Source organism: Alosa sapidissima, chromosome 13 (genome assembly GCF_018492685.1).
Source record: "Alosa sapidissima isolate fAloSap1 chromosome 13, fAloSap1.pri, whole genome shotgun sequence".
In the NCBI taxonomy this organism is placed as follows: Eukaryota; Metazoa; Chordata; class Actinopteri; order Clupeiformes; family Clupeidae; genus Alosa; species Alosa sapidissima.
The window spans coordinates 9,782,817-9,796,592 of NC_055969.1; the positions used below are offsets into that span (position 1 = coordinate 9,782,817).

At 41.4% G+C, this 13,776-nt stretch overlaps 1 protein-coding gene and 1 long non-coding RNA gene across 3 annotated transcripts; one reads left to right on the forward strand and one right to left on the reverse strand.

Moving 5' to 3' along the window:
• Window positions 1-75: 75 nt before the first annotated feature.
• LOC121680609 (serine/threonine-protein phosphatase with EF-hands 2-like) lies at window positions 76-10,558 on the reverse strand. Its single transcript, XM_042060052.1, has 17 exons — window positions 10,366-10,558; window positions 10,163-10,180; window positions 9,579-9,706; window positions 9,090-9,144; window positions 8,817-8,992; window positions 8,519-8,633; window positions 8,359-8,405; window positions 7,704-7,870; window positions 7,424-7,460; window positions 5,277-5,426; window positions 4,543-4,863; window positions 2,261-2,446; window positions 1,753-1,895; window positions 1,360-1,466; window positions 988-1,151; window positions 650-737; window positions 76-505 (listed from the first exon to the last, which is right to left on the reverse strand). The coding sequence occupies exons 1-17, from the start codon at window positions 10,418-10,420 to the stop codon at window positions 291-293; spliced, it is 2,172 nt and encodes a 723-aa protein (XP_041915986.1). The 5' UTR covers window positions 10,421-10,558; the 3' UTR covers window positions 76-290.
• On the forward strand, window positions 5,337-10,306 carry LOC121680618. Of its 2 annotated transcripts, XR_006021755.1 has the most exons (4): window positions 5,337-5,503; window positions 8,574-8,620; window positions 9,622-9,766; window positions 9,908-10,306. It is a non-coding gene; the product is annotated as an uncharacterized LOC121680618 (long non-coding RNA). The 2 variants fall into 2 exon arrangements; XR_006021754.1 differs by lacking the exon at window positions 8,574-8,620.
• Window positions 10,559-13,776: the final 3,218 nt, after the last annotated feature.

A 13,776-nucleotide genomic window follows, 5' to 3' on the forward strand; every position in this document is an offset into this window, starting at 1 on the left:
GGCACGCCTAATTTCTTAAACAAGCTCAGATGTGTTGTAGAAAAAAATATAGCAAAAAAGTCAAGCTGAATATGATTTACCATTTCTCTGACCTAGCTTAGTCATTTTTAATGATTTGTCACAGATTGCAGTGTTCCATATTCCTTACGAGCACTTGCTGACAACAACAGATATGTCAACTGCCGTCCTAGAGGTTGCATGTCTTTTTTAGTATTGTCAGTGTTCAAGGACTCCTGACTGGTCAACTTCCCGGACGGCTTCCTCTGATTGGCCACTAACTATAGATGAGGTCAGGATGGGGCTTTGATCATGCTGTTGCCCATGTCATGATGGGTGCTGTCCACAAGCCGGAAGGCCTCCATGAACTCGTTAATGTCGATGCTGCCGTCGTGGTTGAAGTCGATGCTGTGGGCGAGGTCAACGATGGCCTCGTCACTGATCTCCATCTTCAGGTGAGAGCTCAGCAGCTTCCATGTTTGACGGAACTCCTCGAAGGAGATCAGACCTGCAGAGAACGCGGGCGATTCTGATTAAATTTCATTCATTGATTTAGATTACTGGCTGTTTAATCTTCCTGACGCAACTGAGAGCGTATAGTAAAGCTGCTTTGGTTGAATTAGAGCAGTTTACCTGTCTAATAATGACTCACCTGAGTTGTCTGTGTCAATGATACGGAAGATGGTCTCCAAATTGGAGTGGTGTTTGTAGAGAGTCTCCAGCACGTTTGTGTGTGCCAACTGTTGAAGGAAGATAACCGGATGTCCATTAGTACTAACTTAGGCAAATTTGCTGCAAGGCATCTGGTCAGTTACGATTTAAAGGAAAGATCAAGAATGAGCTTAATAAAGTTACTTTTCCCATTATTTGTGACATTTACCCACTTTAGACAAGGTGTAGCAACAGTGTTGCCTGTCTATGTGGATATTGGAACTGGAAATTGTATTGGAGTGTTTAGGTCAGCCCATGTGAGGAAGTGTGTGTGCTCACCTCTTTGTTGGGCTCGGTGATGTCAAGTTCTCTGAACCAGCTGTGGTAGTCCAGCATGCCGTCCTGAGTGCTGTTCACCAACTGAGAGCGCAGCACGCGCCATGGCAGTGCCAGATGCAACACCGTCTCCATGGCAACAGCCCAGTCTTTCAGCGAGATCAGACCTGGGCAAAGAAGTTCAGCCACAGACAAAAATTACATTCTACCACCAGGTGGAGTCGTGTGCCCTGAACCAATCTGACAACACTAGGTCAAAACACCACACAGTCAGGGTGAAAACGTCTCTGTTATCTGTCCACCTTGTTATTTTACTTCTAAAATATTTTCTAAAATTCCGTTTTTGTGGAGGGTGGTGAGCGGCTGCTGTAGTACCTGTGTTGTCTGGGTCGTATTGCTGGAAGACGCTCATGAGATCAGACTTGTGAGCAAAGAATTGCTCCCTCAGCGCACGTAGCGCAGAACGCTCTGTCCTTCCCACGCTGCACACAGAGCACAATACCAACAAGTTATTTTATTCCACCAGCCAGTTCCCAAGTATTTTGGTCTTGTGACTTTTCAAAGAAAATGGTGTTAGAGGTATATAATGTATTATGCTTAACCAGTCTAGTTAAGGACATTTACAATGCAAAGTATCACTCAGTGCGCCTTGTACTTTTTTTTTCTCCAGTGCTCACACATTCACACCATATGCTTTATGCCAAGAGCATAAATAGCAGTCAATTTTGTTATTCCCATGTACTGGTACTGAACTGTTCTTGAGTCTACCTTTGCCTAAGTGTTAGGTCCCTTGTGGTACGAGTGGCCTGGTACTGGATTACATGGGGAATCAGGTCCGGGCCCAGTCTAATGTAGGCTCCTCGATTACTCCCTTCTTCATAGTAGTTGGAGGCAGAGAATATGGTCAGGACCTTGGAAGACACCGGACATAACATATGCTTTATTGTAGTAAATTGTTGTCTCACTGTAATATGACAATGTTTTAAAGAAACGGTATATTTCTGAGACACAAAATACAGTTGTATTGGTTGAAGTATGGACATGTAATTGTGGAGTTGTGTGTTGTCTGCGTTGATAAGCCACTGAAAAAGTAGCTCTCTGCTTTACAGTTTGGAAAGATGTGTGCAGCAAGGTAACATGGGGATCAGTCCGATATTAGTAGAGCCACAGCATCAGGACTGCAGCAGGACCCTGCGTCATGGCCACTATGAGTGCTGTAGTGCTGACCCAGATGTATCCTCAGTGGAAGGACTGATTGAGTCCCTACAGTACTCACTCGGCGGCTGTGGCAGAACTCATAGCCCTCCTGTTTGCACTCGTGGGAGCGGATGAGCAGGTGTAGGTGGTGTCTGTTCAGCACGTCCTCAGTCACGTCCGGGCCCCAGTAGCAGCCACCGCCCCGCACCTCGTTGGGAACGCAGCCGTCCAGCGTCATGGGGTCACTCCACAGCAAGTCTACTAGCTGAACACACAGGTAGAGTATGAGATGTGGATGACTGTGTCTTGAGGACTATAGCATAATATATAGTATACTTCTATACTCAGGGACAGATTGGGACTAAAAAAAGGCCCTGGACTTTCTTTCAAATAGGCTCACTACCATACGCAGTACATGCACACACACACCCTTGCTGTCTCACATACTTTGCCCTTCAAAAATAGGTGGTCACAGTTTACAAAAATGCTAATTATTCGCTGCTGGAGAATTTGGGCCCCATGACATAAAATACTTTTGATAGATAGATACTTTATTGATCCCTAGGGATTTGGGCTTCCCAAATGCCAGGGGGGTTCAGGGGCATGCTCCCCCATGATGAACATTTTGAAAAATAACCCCTAAATGATGACTTCTGGTAAATTTTGCGGAAACTTGATAAATTCACTTAAAATATATGACACATTGAAAGCATAATACAGCCTATAAAAACCTACACAGGTTGTTATACTCAACTCATTTTAAGCAAGTCTATTGGGAGTTTGATCTCATCACATATTAAATCAATGGAGTAAGCCTAGCTCCTGAGCAATCGTTGAATAATGTAAAGGTCACACCTGTGACACAACATGACATTTACTGAGGGTAGAAAAACAATAAATCTTATAAACCTTATCTTATAGCCTAAACAAAGCAACACTGTCAGGCCTATGTTTTACCTCTAGTCTGTAGGAAAGACAGGGGTAGCTCACTGCAAATAACCCCTTATAACATGATCTGTTTACATGTTCGGCTATATTCTTGTTTGTTATTTAATATTCATTTAATTAATTATTTTTTAAGAATAAAGAGGCCTTCTGCCTTTATGGGGACTTGATGGGGACCTTTATGGGGACTAATTTGAAAAGGAGCTATTGTGAGACTGTATGTAGGCCTAGTGTTTGTCTAATGCTTGATAGCAGAATCCAGAAAGGTTACAGCTCCCGTAAAGAAAGTTCGTATTTGTAACGTTTATTTACTTTAAGCAGTTAAGGACACGTATTGAGGCCCGAGGTCTTACAGTTGTGTTTTGCCAATGTTTTACGAATACCTACCACTTTGTTGAATGGAAGGAAATAAACGCCTAGATGTGCCCTGCAGCATGCCTATAGCTCCTTTTAAAACATTTAAAACATTTAATTCATATTCTAGCATCATCTTGGTTACCTGTCTGATGAAGGGCCTTGATCAGACAGGTAACCAAGGACCCAATGGTCACTATGAATGAGATCTAGAGTTCCTTTGAAAAGATGAGAGAAGAGTAAAGAAGGACATCAGTGCAGCTCAGTGCCTGGTTTCTTCCATTGGGAATTGTGGCCAAATAGTTCAGACTTTGTTTTATCCTTCTTTACACTTCTCTCATCTTCTCAAAGGAACTCTATATCTCATTCATAGTGACCACTGGGTCCTTGGTTAGCTGTCTAACCAAGGCCCTTTGTCCCGGATTACTCAGTTAGGCTGAGCGGCCAGATCTAAACAGGTTGTTCCAAACTTTTCCATTTGAGAATGCTGGAGGCTATCATGCTCTTGGGCACTTCCAGTGCTGCAGAAATTTTCTTGTACCCTTCCCCAGATCTGTGTCTTCACACAACCCTGTCTCGCAGGTCTATGGACAATTCTCTCAACCTTGTGGCTTGGTTTTCACTCTGACATACACCATCAACTGTGAGGCCTTATCTATAGAGAAGTGTGCCTCTCCTAATAATGTCCAGTGAATTCACTTAGGCACAGGTGGACTCCAATCAAGTTGTAGAAGCATCTCAAGGACCATTGATAGAAGTAGGATGCACCAGAGCTCAATGGCAAGTGTCATAACAAAAAGTGTGAATCCTTATGTAAATGGGATATTTCAGTCTTTTTTTTTTTTATACATTTACAAAACACTCCAAACACTTGCTTTTTTGTGGGGTGTTGGAGTATTGTGTGTAGTTTGATGAGAACAAATAAATAATTGAAGCCATATTAGAATGAGTCTGAAACATAACAAAATGTGGAAAAGGTGAAGCGCTGTGAATACTTTCCATATGCACTGTACATCATGTAGCCTACCTGGTACATGCTTCTACAACACTGCTCTCACTCACCTGTTTCCACTCCTCTGCGTCGGCCTCCACAGCCTGTGTGAGCTCGGTCTCGGAGCAGACCGACTGGTGCTCAACGCTGAGACCGGCCTGCCGGCGCTGCTCCTTTAGCTCCTCCTCTACGCCGCTGGAGGACTGGAGGGAGCGCCGCTGCTGCATGGACCGGTGGAGGCTCGCCGACGGGCTGCTGTGGGTCAGGGAGAACACCCGGCGGCGCTCCACGCTGCCCACTGCTCCTGCGTCCTCCACATCAGAGTCGTCATCACACACCTTGGATTTGGCTAGAAATCGCCGGTGTTTAGGGGGCTTCAGCGATGACACATACTTAGAGAAAGAGAGGATAGGATGACTGATAATAGAATAGAAGTCTTTATTATAGGCTACACTGCTGTAGCAATGTATCTTTGGCCCCACAAACATATAGCACATATAAACAAGACTACATAACAAGTAGCCTACAACATACAAGAGTTTCATAAAGATGTATGAGGTGGCTAATTCCAATGAAAAAATACTTTTAATTTGTAATTACAAGTTAATATAGAACGAAAGAACTGAAATGTACATATATATATATTCATGAAAAGTATTAAATAATCTGTTATATCACTTTGTTTACATGGTATGAATGTTATGGCTGTAAACAAGTGCTTATAATGGGGATCCAGTGTGTCACGATGAAGGTATTAATAGTATCAAGCAGTAAGAAGATTGTGTGAGGAGACTTCTTGTCTTACTCTGTGTCTATCCATTTTGGCAATGATACTGAGGTCAGTGGTGTCTGAGATCCCCCCATGCACAATCAGCACTTTCTGGTCAATCACAGTGGCCAGTGGCAGCCAGCTGAAGATCTTCTGGAGCAGTTTTAGAATCTTCTTGCCATGGAGCTGTGGAGAGCAAAAATCATCTCCACTTCAGTCTGGAATAGGCTAACCTTTGATGCAGTCATCAATTCTGAGAAGAGGTTGGTGAAATTTTGGCTCAACAGCCAATTGAAGCAAAACACCTTATGTGTTCCTTATGAGCTTCAACTGCTACTACTACTGCGCTGCCCTACAAAGGCTAAGAGCAGTATATGCACTTTTTAAAAAAAATGTTTTGCACGAATAAGAAGTACATGATCTGCTCTTCAATCTGTTAAAATTTCATATTGGCTACCTAATAAATTTCTTAGCTAAATTTACTTTTTTAGTTTGCAGTTTGTATAGAAAAGTAGAGGGAAACCATAGCAGAGTGCAGTATCTGCCCTTACTGCCTTGATTTCAATGGCTATTACTGCATTCTGCCTTTGTTTCACTTGCCCTTAATCTAATAGGGTGTGTGTGTGTGTGTGTGTGTGCGCGCACAGGGACAGACTGGGACTAAAAAAAGGCCCTGGACTTTCTTCTAAAAAGGCACACTACCATTCACAATCACACACACATTAGATGTCTATCATGATACAGTCTCACAATATTAAATGCCAGTGAAAGTATCATATTCAAAATAGTCAGTCAGATTTTACAAAAAGTAATTAACATATACTTTGACAAATATAAGCAGCAGTGTGCAAAGGTGTCAAAGGTTAGGTTTTGGTGTGCAGCAATGCAATATTGCTTGACATGAAAGTCTACAAGAATACCTGATTGATTTTGTTCCATTTTTACATAAATGTTTATAAATGACAGAGTTGCCATTGTTAAAGGGACACCAGGCAAGCCTAATGCTTTTTCTCTACAAAACTCCCCCTCGCTCGTCTGAAGCTCTTTTCCTTTTTTTTTTGCGTCTTCTGTCAAGGGTTTTCGCTGCTTCTTCGCCGGCTCTGCCATTATACACACGTTTGCAACAATCTCTAGCGTTTTGTTAGCCTGCCTCTGTGCTGTAAACTGATACTTCTTCAGTCGGCGGGTAGGATACACCAAACTTGCAAGTGGGATATTCTTCCTACAGGCAGTAGGGGCGGGCGAGAGAGCCTTCATTCGCCCCATAATGAGTCATTTAACCATATACCGACTTACGAAGATGATTAATTAACACGAAAACGTTGCCTGGTGTCCCTTTAAGGCATCAAGCAGCATATCTTTACTAAAAATGTAGTAAGTACCTCCTCAATTAATATAAAAACTGAGTGATTATGATCACTTGCTACACTTACTGCAACATGTTATTGTATGGCCATGTAAGTATAAGCAGTAATGCAAAGCACAGTAAAGCTTATAAACTACCAAATTTTGCCTAAATGTCAAAAAACTAAATGTTTAATATTCACCTCACTTTGATCTATCTAAGTATACCCCTTGTTGTTGAATATAATTTGATGCTTATACTTGGTGTAAGAAAAACACCTTTTTCTCAGTTTGGCATTTTTGCAGATACTGCTCTTTGGCTTTGTAGGGCAGTGCTGTCTTACTGCTTTGCTGAAAAGAGTAATGGAAAATAAGTGGAACTAAAGGGATCATGGCCGTCGGTCAACAAGGTGTAATGAAGTCTTAAGAGGAGTAGTGTGGCACACCTATGTGTATGTTGCACTAAATTTAGCCACAGCAAAGATTAATCTTTTCATAAGCGTAGTGGTAGAAGGAATACCTTCTGCCCCTTCAGCAACATTAAACTCCGACTCAATCTTCTCTCTCGCAAGTCAGCCTTTCCATGAGCGGCTCAGGCCATGCCTGGTCAGCACGGACACTATTTAAGGTATCCTGACCCATAGAACTAGGCGAAAGGCCAGCTAATCCCTTTAGCCAACAGGGGGAGTGACCCACATCCCCACTCTAAATAGCCGTGATATAAGAGGTTGTGTATATACACGCTAAGGTGGCGGGGCAGATTAGTTGACAGCTGTAGACCTGCTGATACTGTTTGTTTTGGAATGAGTGGTGTGGGTTAGAGCAGAGGAGACACTTACCCTGTATTTCCCCAGAACTTCTTTGGTGAAGCCATACCTGGATAGAACAGAAGTTTTACCTCATCACTTTAAGTCAGACTGAACAAGATATGGATACCAAGTTAGTTCATGTATTTGTTAATCTATCAACCAAATCCCCACTGACAATCCCAGCATAGTGTACGTGAGACATGCCTGTTTGATAAAGCAGGTACTTAAAAGATCAGCCTATCCAAGTAGTGAGATGAAATATGAATACCTCTGATGTTCATACTCTATTGCATCTTGTGAACATAGTTACCTGAGATTAACCATGTGATCCTCATGGTTCCCTCGGTTCAAATAGACATCATTTGGATACAATAGCAGGAAAGCAAATAGAATCAAGAGAATCTCAATTGAATTCTTCCCTCGGTCCACGTAGTCTCCATTGAAGACATAAGATGTCTCCATGGAGGGCAGGCCATTCTGAAATAGGCAAGAAAGAAATGTAAGTGATAAGGATGCACAATGTTATTGGTGTGACATTGATATAGGCAGATAACGGGAAGGACTACAATTGGCAGAAAGTATTAAGGTTTCAGAGAAAGCATCATACAGATCTGTTCAAATAGGATGAGACCCTACATTTGTATCTGAAAATGTCTTATGTATCTGAAAAAGTCTTATGTTACATCTACACCAAGTTGAAATGATTATCTTATTTATCATGAGTGAAAGTATTGGCTACATTTAGGGCAGAATTCAAGGAAATGTGACTGTATCTTCAGCAAAAAAGCCGTCATAATAAGAGTAAATGGTAAATTATAGTACAGGACGGACCCTTAAAGGAAATAAAAAAGATGTGTATGTCGTATATAATCAGAAAACCAGTACATGTGCATGTGCATCCCTAGTCAGTGAGCCTTTACCCCATTGCCCAAATGCTGTGTCTTCTGTAGTTTATGAGAGATCACCTTATAGAATATCAAAAGCAGATCCTCCAGATGTCCATGCAGATCTCCTGTCATGGTGGAAAAGGAACCTTCAATATAATTGAGTGCCTCTTAAATATAAATGTATAGTTCCTCTTTATATTACGCAGAAGTAATGTTCCCACATGGACACAATGCTCACCGCAGATGGTTATTTCCTTGCTATGACAGGTAGACACATGGTTTATGTTTGGCAGGAGTCGCAGCAGTTTCCATGTTTCCCCAAGAAGTTGGAGGACATAACGTGAGTGAAGCTGCTACTGGGAGAAAGATACACGCCAGAGGAAAAGGCTCGAGGCCAGCAATTTATGGAATATTCTGTGATTGTGAAATATGAAAAGACAATGCTATTACATTACATATGACATGGTATTACCTTACATTTAACATGTAATTTCATTTCCATAAACCTTAAGGCTGCTGGTTTGGTGCAGACTCACTTGTTTGTTCCGAAATGCTTCCACCAGCTCCGTGACAATGCAAGTAGTCAGAGGGAACGTCAGGTGTGGTCCGCAGTAATCGTCTGGAATTTCAATGTTCTTATAATTGAAGTAGCGTTCCCACTCAATGTCTCGCAGCAAGTCGTTGTCCCTGAAGATGTGGGAGATGAGGTTTCCTAGTGTAGGAGAGAGGAGCAGTGTGCAGATTTTATGAAGTCTGGTATAGTGCTTGATTCATTTTAACCTCAGTGCCTTGTTTAATTATGGACTTACTCTCACTGCTGGCAGGGGTGAAGTGGTCCATGAGGTAGGCAAAAAAATTATACAGCTGCAAGGAGAAAAACAGCCATTTAAAAGTACTGTAATTTAGAAGTCCTTCTGAAGTATATCTGTATTTATTACAAATAGCAATTGAGCATTTTGCAAACTTGTTTATTCTATCTACTTACAATAGTACTGTTATTATTTGACAAAAAAAGGACCAAGTTAAATATGTTATTTGATAATGTGAATACACAAATGGTATCGCAGTTCTGAACCCATCTTCATTTAGTATCATGTAGTGCCATATCCTCTGATCAATCTATCAAAATTTCATTAATCTACTGAAACATTTCCTGAAGATATAGGGATTTTCATTGTACAGTGTGAAAGACAAACAACAATGCTGTTTTTTCTCAGTTTGGAATTTTCGTAGATACTGCACTTTGGCTTTGTAGGGCAGTGTAGTCATGTAATTTATTCATCTACTCATGTATAAACCTTTATCTGGTCCTGCTCTCCTGCGTATTCGATGGACTGGAAGATGTTCCAGGTGCAGCGCCGCCTCATCTCCAGCCGGGCCACATACTGACGGTACCAGCGCTGGATCAGCAGAGCCGACCTCATGGCTGTAGAGTTGCGAGAGGGAGGAGAGAAACTGTGTCAGTGTGGGGGTTTGCACAATTGGGGTGCGTGCGTGCACATATGCATATATGGGAATACAGTATATCTCTATGTTTTTTTAGATGACTGATTTTTTTGATGACTCATGTATGAATGGATTTCTATATTCTCTAATGGATTTATATATCCTCCTAATACAATTGCAGCCTTTCAAGATCTATGAACTGGGGTCTACACATATCTCACAGCTCTACTGTACACTAATCCTGAATCTGAATTTGGACTACCCTCAAACTGAGAGAACACTCACCTGTTGCAGCTTCATAACAGAAGGCGCAAAGTAAAGAAACAGTTTAGCACAAGTGAAATACTTATGCTACATGATGCATGAACACATTTGGTGTGGCTTTTAATAATGTCTTATGTATTAAAGTGATATTTTATGGGTAATGAAAGCTTACCTGGAACTGAAAGGTGACCTGTAAACAAAACACACATGGCTCAGTGTTAACAAGAGAATGATCAAAATTGTTCAGGCAAAAATGGTTAAAATGTTATATTATTCTAATAAATAAATCCATTCGTTATGGACTGTATGACAATGATACAAAGTTTTGAATGTCATTTTGTAGGTTTCTAAAAATGGAATGCAATGCAATGTTACCTCGCTCGCTTTTTTTCAGTTGTAGCTGGTTTGGTTTTGTGTTGCCACATCCCATTGCCTTTTGCACTGCCAAAGAAAGCAACAAAGAGTCACAGGATTACCATTCACATTTTAGGCAATATCATTTCATTGAACTAAGAAGGCCCAATTTCAAGCACAGACTAAAAGGTCCACTCCCCTACTCCACACAGCTGCCATTCCCACAATTACATTTTTTTTTATTTCTTTGTGCATAAAAACATGAAACCACCTTTGTTTACCCAGCAGACTCTCAGAAAGGGGAGGGGGGCTCCCTGTTTTAGGGTCAACTTTGAGTGCATGAAGGGTTTATTTCAGGTCATTATTTCAGGTCATTTGTTAAATTCAGAGTTTATTTTAGGCAAAGTGAATTAGTTTAGAGGGTTTTTTTTTTACATCAGTTACTCTTAAGTTTTTAATTGTAATGCAATAGAGGGGAGTATTCAACTGCTTTATTACGACACCTCATATATGTGGCATTAACGTTTTTTTATGTGTGCCATTAAAGTATTTTTTTTTACTAAATAAAAACAATTACATTGCATTATGATGTAGCTGATATGCAACTGAGAACATACATACAGGAGAACATTATAAGATTCCTTGGAATTTCCAGGCATCATGTACCATAATTCAGTTCATTGTGAACTCTATTACCAAGTAAACTACAATAACTTCCTAAATCACTAAGACTAGATGTCAAAGAAGGTGTTTAAACTTACCTGGGCCGCTATGCCTTGCTTTTTTCAGATCCTTTACAGAGATCCCATTTTACCATTTGTGTTTGTCAGCTTCAGGAATTTGGAGAGTATGATCCTCCAAGGGTTTGTTTGCTTGACATCATCCCGGACCTAACCTTTTGACTAACCCTCGATTTTATTTTTTGTATTAACACGAGTGACATATCCTTTTTGTTAGTCGTCTGAAGAGGAACCGTGGCCACAATAGGCAATAGACTTGCGCCGTTACCCACAGCACTTTGCTTTACGCAGCTCTCTCTGTGCTGGTAGCTTTGTGCGTTTGGCAACCTTGTGGCCGCAGAATGAAAACAAGCCACAAGTGGATTAGGATTAGGCTAAGGTTTTGTGTGGGCCACCTGCATCTGTGAATAGATGGATAAAGGTATCGGTAAAGGGCACATGGTGGCTTGCACTTTTGGCAGGGATATATATTTGGGTAAGGACCCAACGGATCACTCTATCAGCTGAAAAATATGTTTGTTCAAACATGTTTCTGTTTAAAGTGAATGATCTAGGGCTGAAACAATTCATCGAGTTACTCGAACAACTCGATTACAAAAATGACTCGAGGCAAAAACCCTGCCTCGAAGCCTAGTTAAATTCCTATGACGCGCACTATACGCGCAGGGATCAGATTGTTCCACACGGACCGTTGTTTAGGAAGCACACCACTAGCGCGTGAATCGTGATACCAGAGCCCGTTTACGGACATTATCTGACACACACGCAACAGCTAAAATAGAGATTCGACGAAACAGCAGAGGTCAGGAGCAATCCGAAAAGTTGGCATTTTCAAGGTGGAGATATAAGCACTACTTCAAATTCATCAAGGCAAGAACATGCATGTAATGTGTACATTATGTCCAGGAGCGAAGACTTTGTCGACATCCGTTGTAAGCAACTCTAATTTAATGAAGCATCTCACACACGCAAAATGTGAAAACTGTGCTGTGGCCTGTTGGGGAGAGGGAGTCCGCACAGCAGACAGAAACAGAGTGGACAAGCTCATCAAGAAGGCCAGCTCAGTGGCTGAACTTAAGACAGTCCAGCAGGCGGCAGGGACCAGAACATTAAACAAACTAGGTTCAATGCTGGCCAAACCTGCACACCCACTGAAGGTGATAAACAGCAGCACCTTCAGTCAAAGACTGATTGCACCAGTGTGCAAATCTGAGCGGTATAGGAAATCCTTTATACCAGCTGCTATAACTCATAATGCACAAAAATAACTTTTCTTTACTTTATGTATAGTGTTTTTATATATTTTAACTTATTAGGTCTGGATATATTTGAGTCAACGTGTGGTGTTATGTCTGTCTTGGAGCTGCTGTGACACTGTAATTACTGTTAAAGGATTAATAAAGGATCTAATCTAACCTACATCCTCTCAAAACAGTGTGTGTTGTTGACATCATATTTATAGGTCTCCCTATCTGCGTCCAGCTTATGTGGGTTTAACACCTGCACCACAGACAATTACATCCACTGTTGACTGTTAATAAAAAATATGGTTTGAAGTGGTCAACACCCTCCTTATGAGAATGTTTGATGGGGCAGGTGTTTGAAACCTCCTCTCTAACAAGTGGCAGATTGCTCTCAAGGCCAATTTTGCATACAGTCATTTGTGGTGTTCAAAAGTTTATCTATTAAAAGACTCACCCTCAATGTGACATTAACACCAACATCTAAGATATTATCAACAGGGATCAGTGAACCCAAAAAGATGAATTCTCTTAAATGGTCATCATATCAGACTCCACCAACTAATATTTACAAGACTTTTTAATAGTGCTCATGCTAGCCAAGATATTTGAAGGCACATCCCTATGCTCCGGCTTACTCTCACACTCCCCTCTTTGCCCTATCCATCACCGGCATTCTCAAATACAAAAATATCCCAGGCTATTAGCGGTCAGATTTCCTCAGGGATGAATGTCGATATCCAGGCCTTCAAAATACAAAAAACATTTTAAAGATGGATTTTGACATTGCGGTGGATTTCCTGCCAACATTGCTTAATCTGAAATGCTTCACATTCAGTGGTTGGTAGTTCTGAATGACATTCATGAGTAATTCTTAGAATTGTATGAGGTCTCCAGGCAACCACATTGATAGTTTATGGCTGTATGCTCCCTCATCTCATAATGTGGGCCTATTTAGTTTTTTTACAAAATAGACCAGTCTTCTAAAACGGAGCGCTTCAGTTGCGGACCTGGTGTAGCCTGGGAGGGGGGCAGTTCATCTGAGGATACGGTAACTGAGCAGTTCATCTGAGGATACTGTAACTGAGCAAAAATGATACTGATGGTGATCTTGATTTACACTTGAACCCCACATCAGCATTGATTAGATTTTTAAAAGCATCATTCCATTCTTGTGTTGGGTTTTGCTACTTTTCTGGAATCTTTGTCCTTGAGGGGCAGGTGCAAAGCACAAATATTATTTTCCATCCTATCAGTGCGAGATTTGAGGCTTTCATGGGCCAGAGCTGCAGGGAGTTAATGGAAGTAGTCGGCCAATCCCCCGTCTAGCGTGTCTGTCTCTCCCAGGACTCATGGGTCCTCCCCAACTATCCATACAAAGGCTGCTTCATTCAGAGCCCTGTCATTTGCCCTGGTCTAAGGGAGGCTGGGTGAAACTGAACAGCATCATG

What these genes read in the sequence shown, in the direction of transcription:
- LOC121680609 (XM_042060052.1), bottom strand. Translation starts at nt 10,420, where the DNA reads ATGGGATGTGGCAACACAAAACCAAACCAGCTACAACTGAAAAAAAGC. An exon ending in AGTTCTGCCACAGCCGCCGA is followed by an intron (nt 1,896 to 2,260) that starts GTGAGTACTGTA and finishes GTGTCTTCCAAG; the next exon opens with GTCCTGACCATATTCTCTGC. An exon ending in TCACCGAGCCCAACAAAGAG is followed by an intron (nt 738 to 987) that starts GTGAGCACACAC and finishes TTCCTTCAACAG; the next exon opens with TTGGCACACACAAACGTGCT.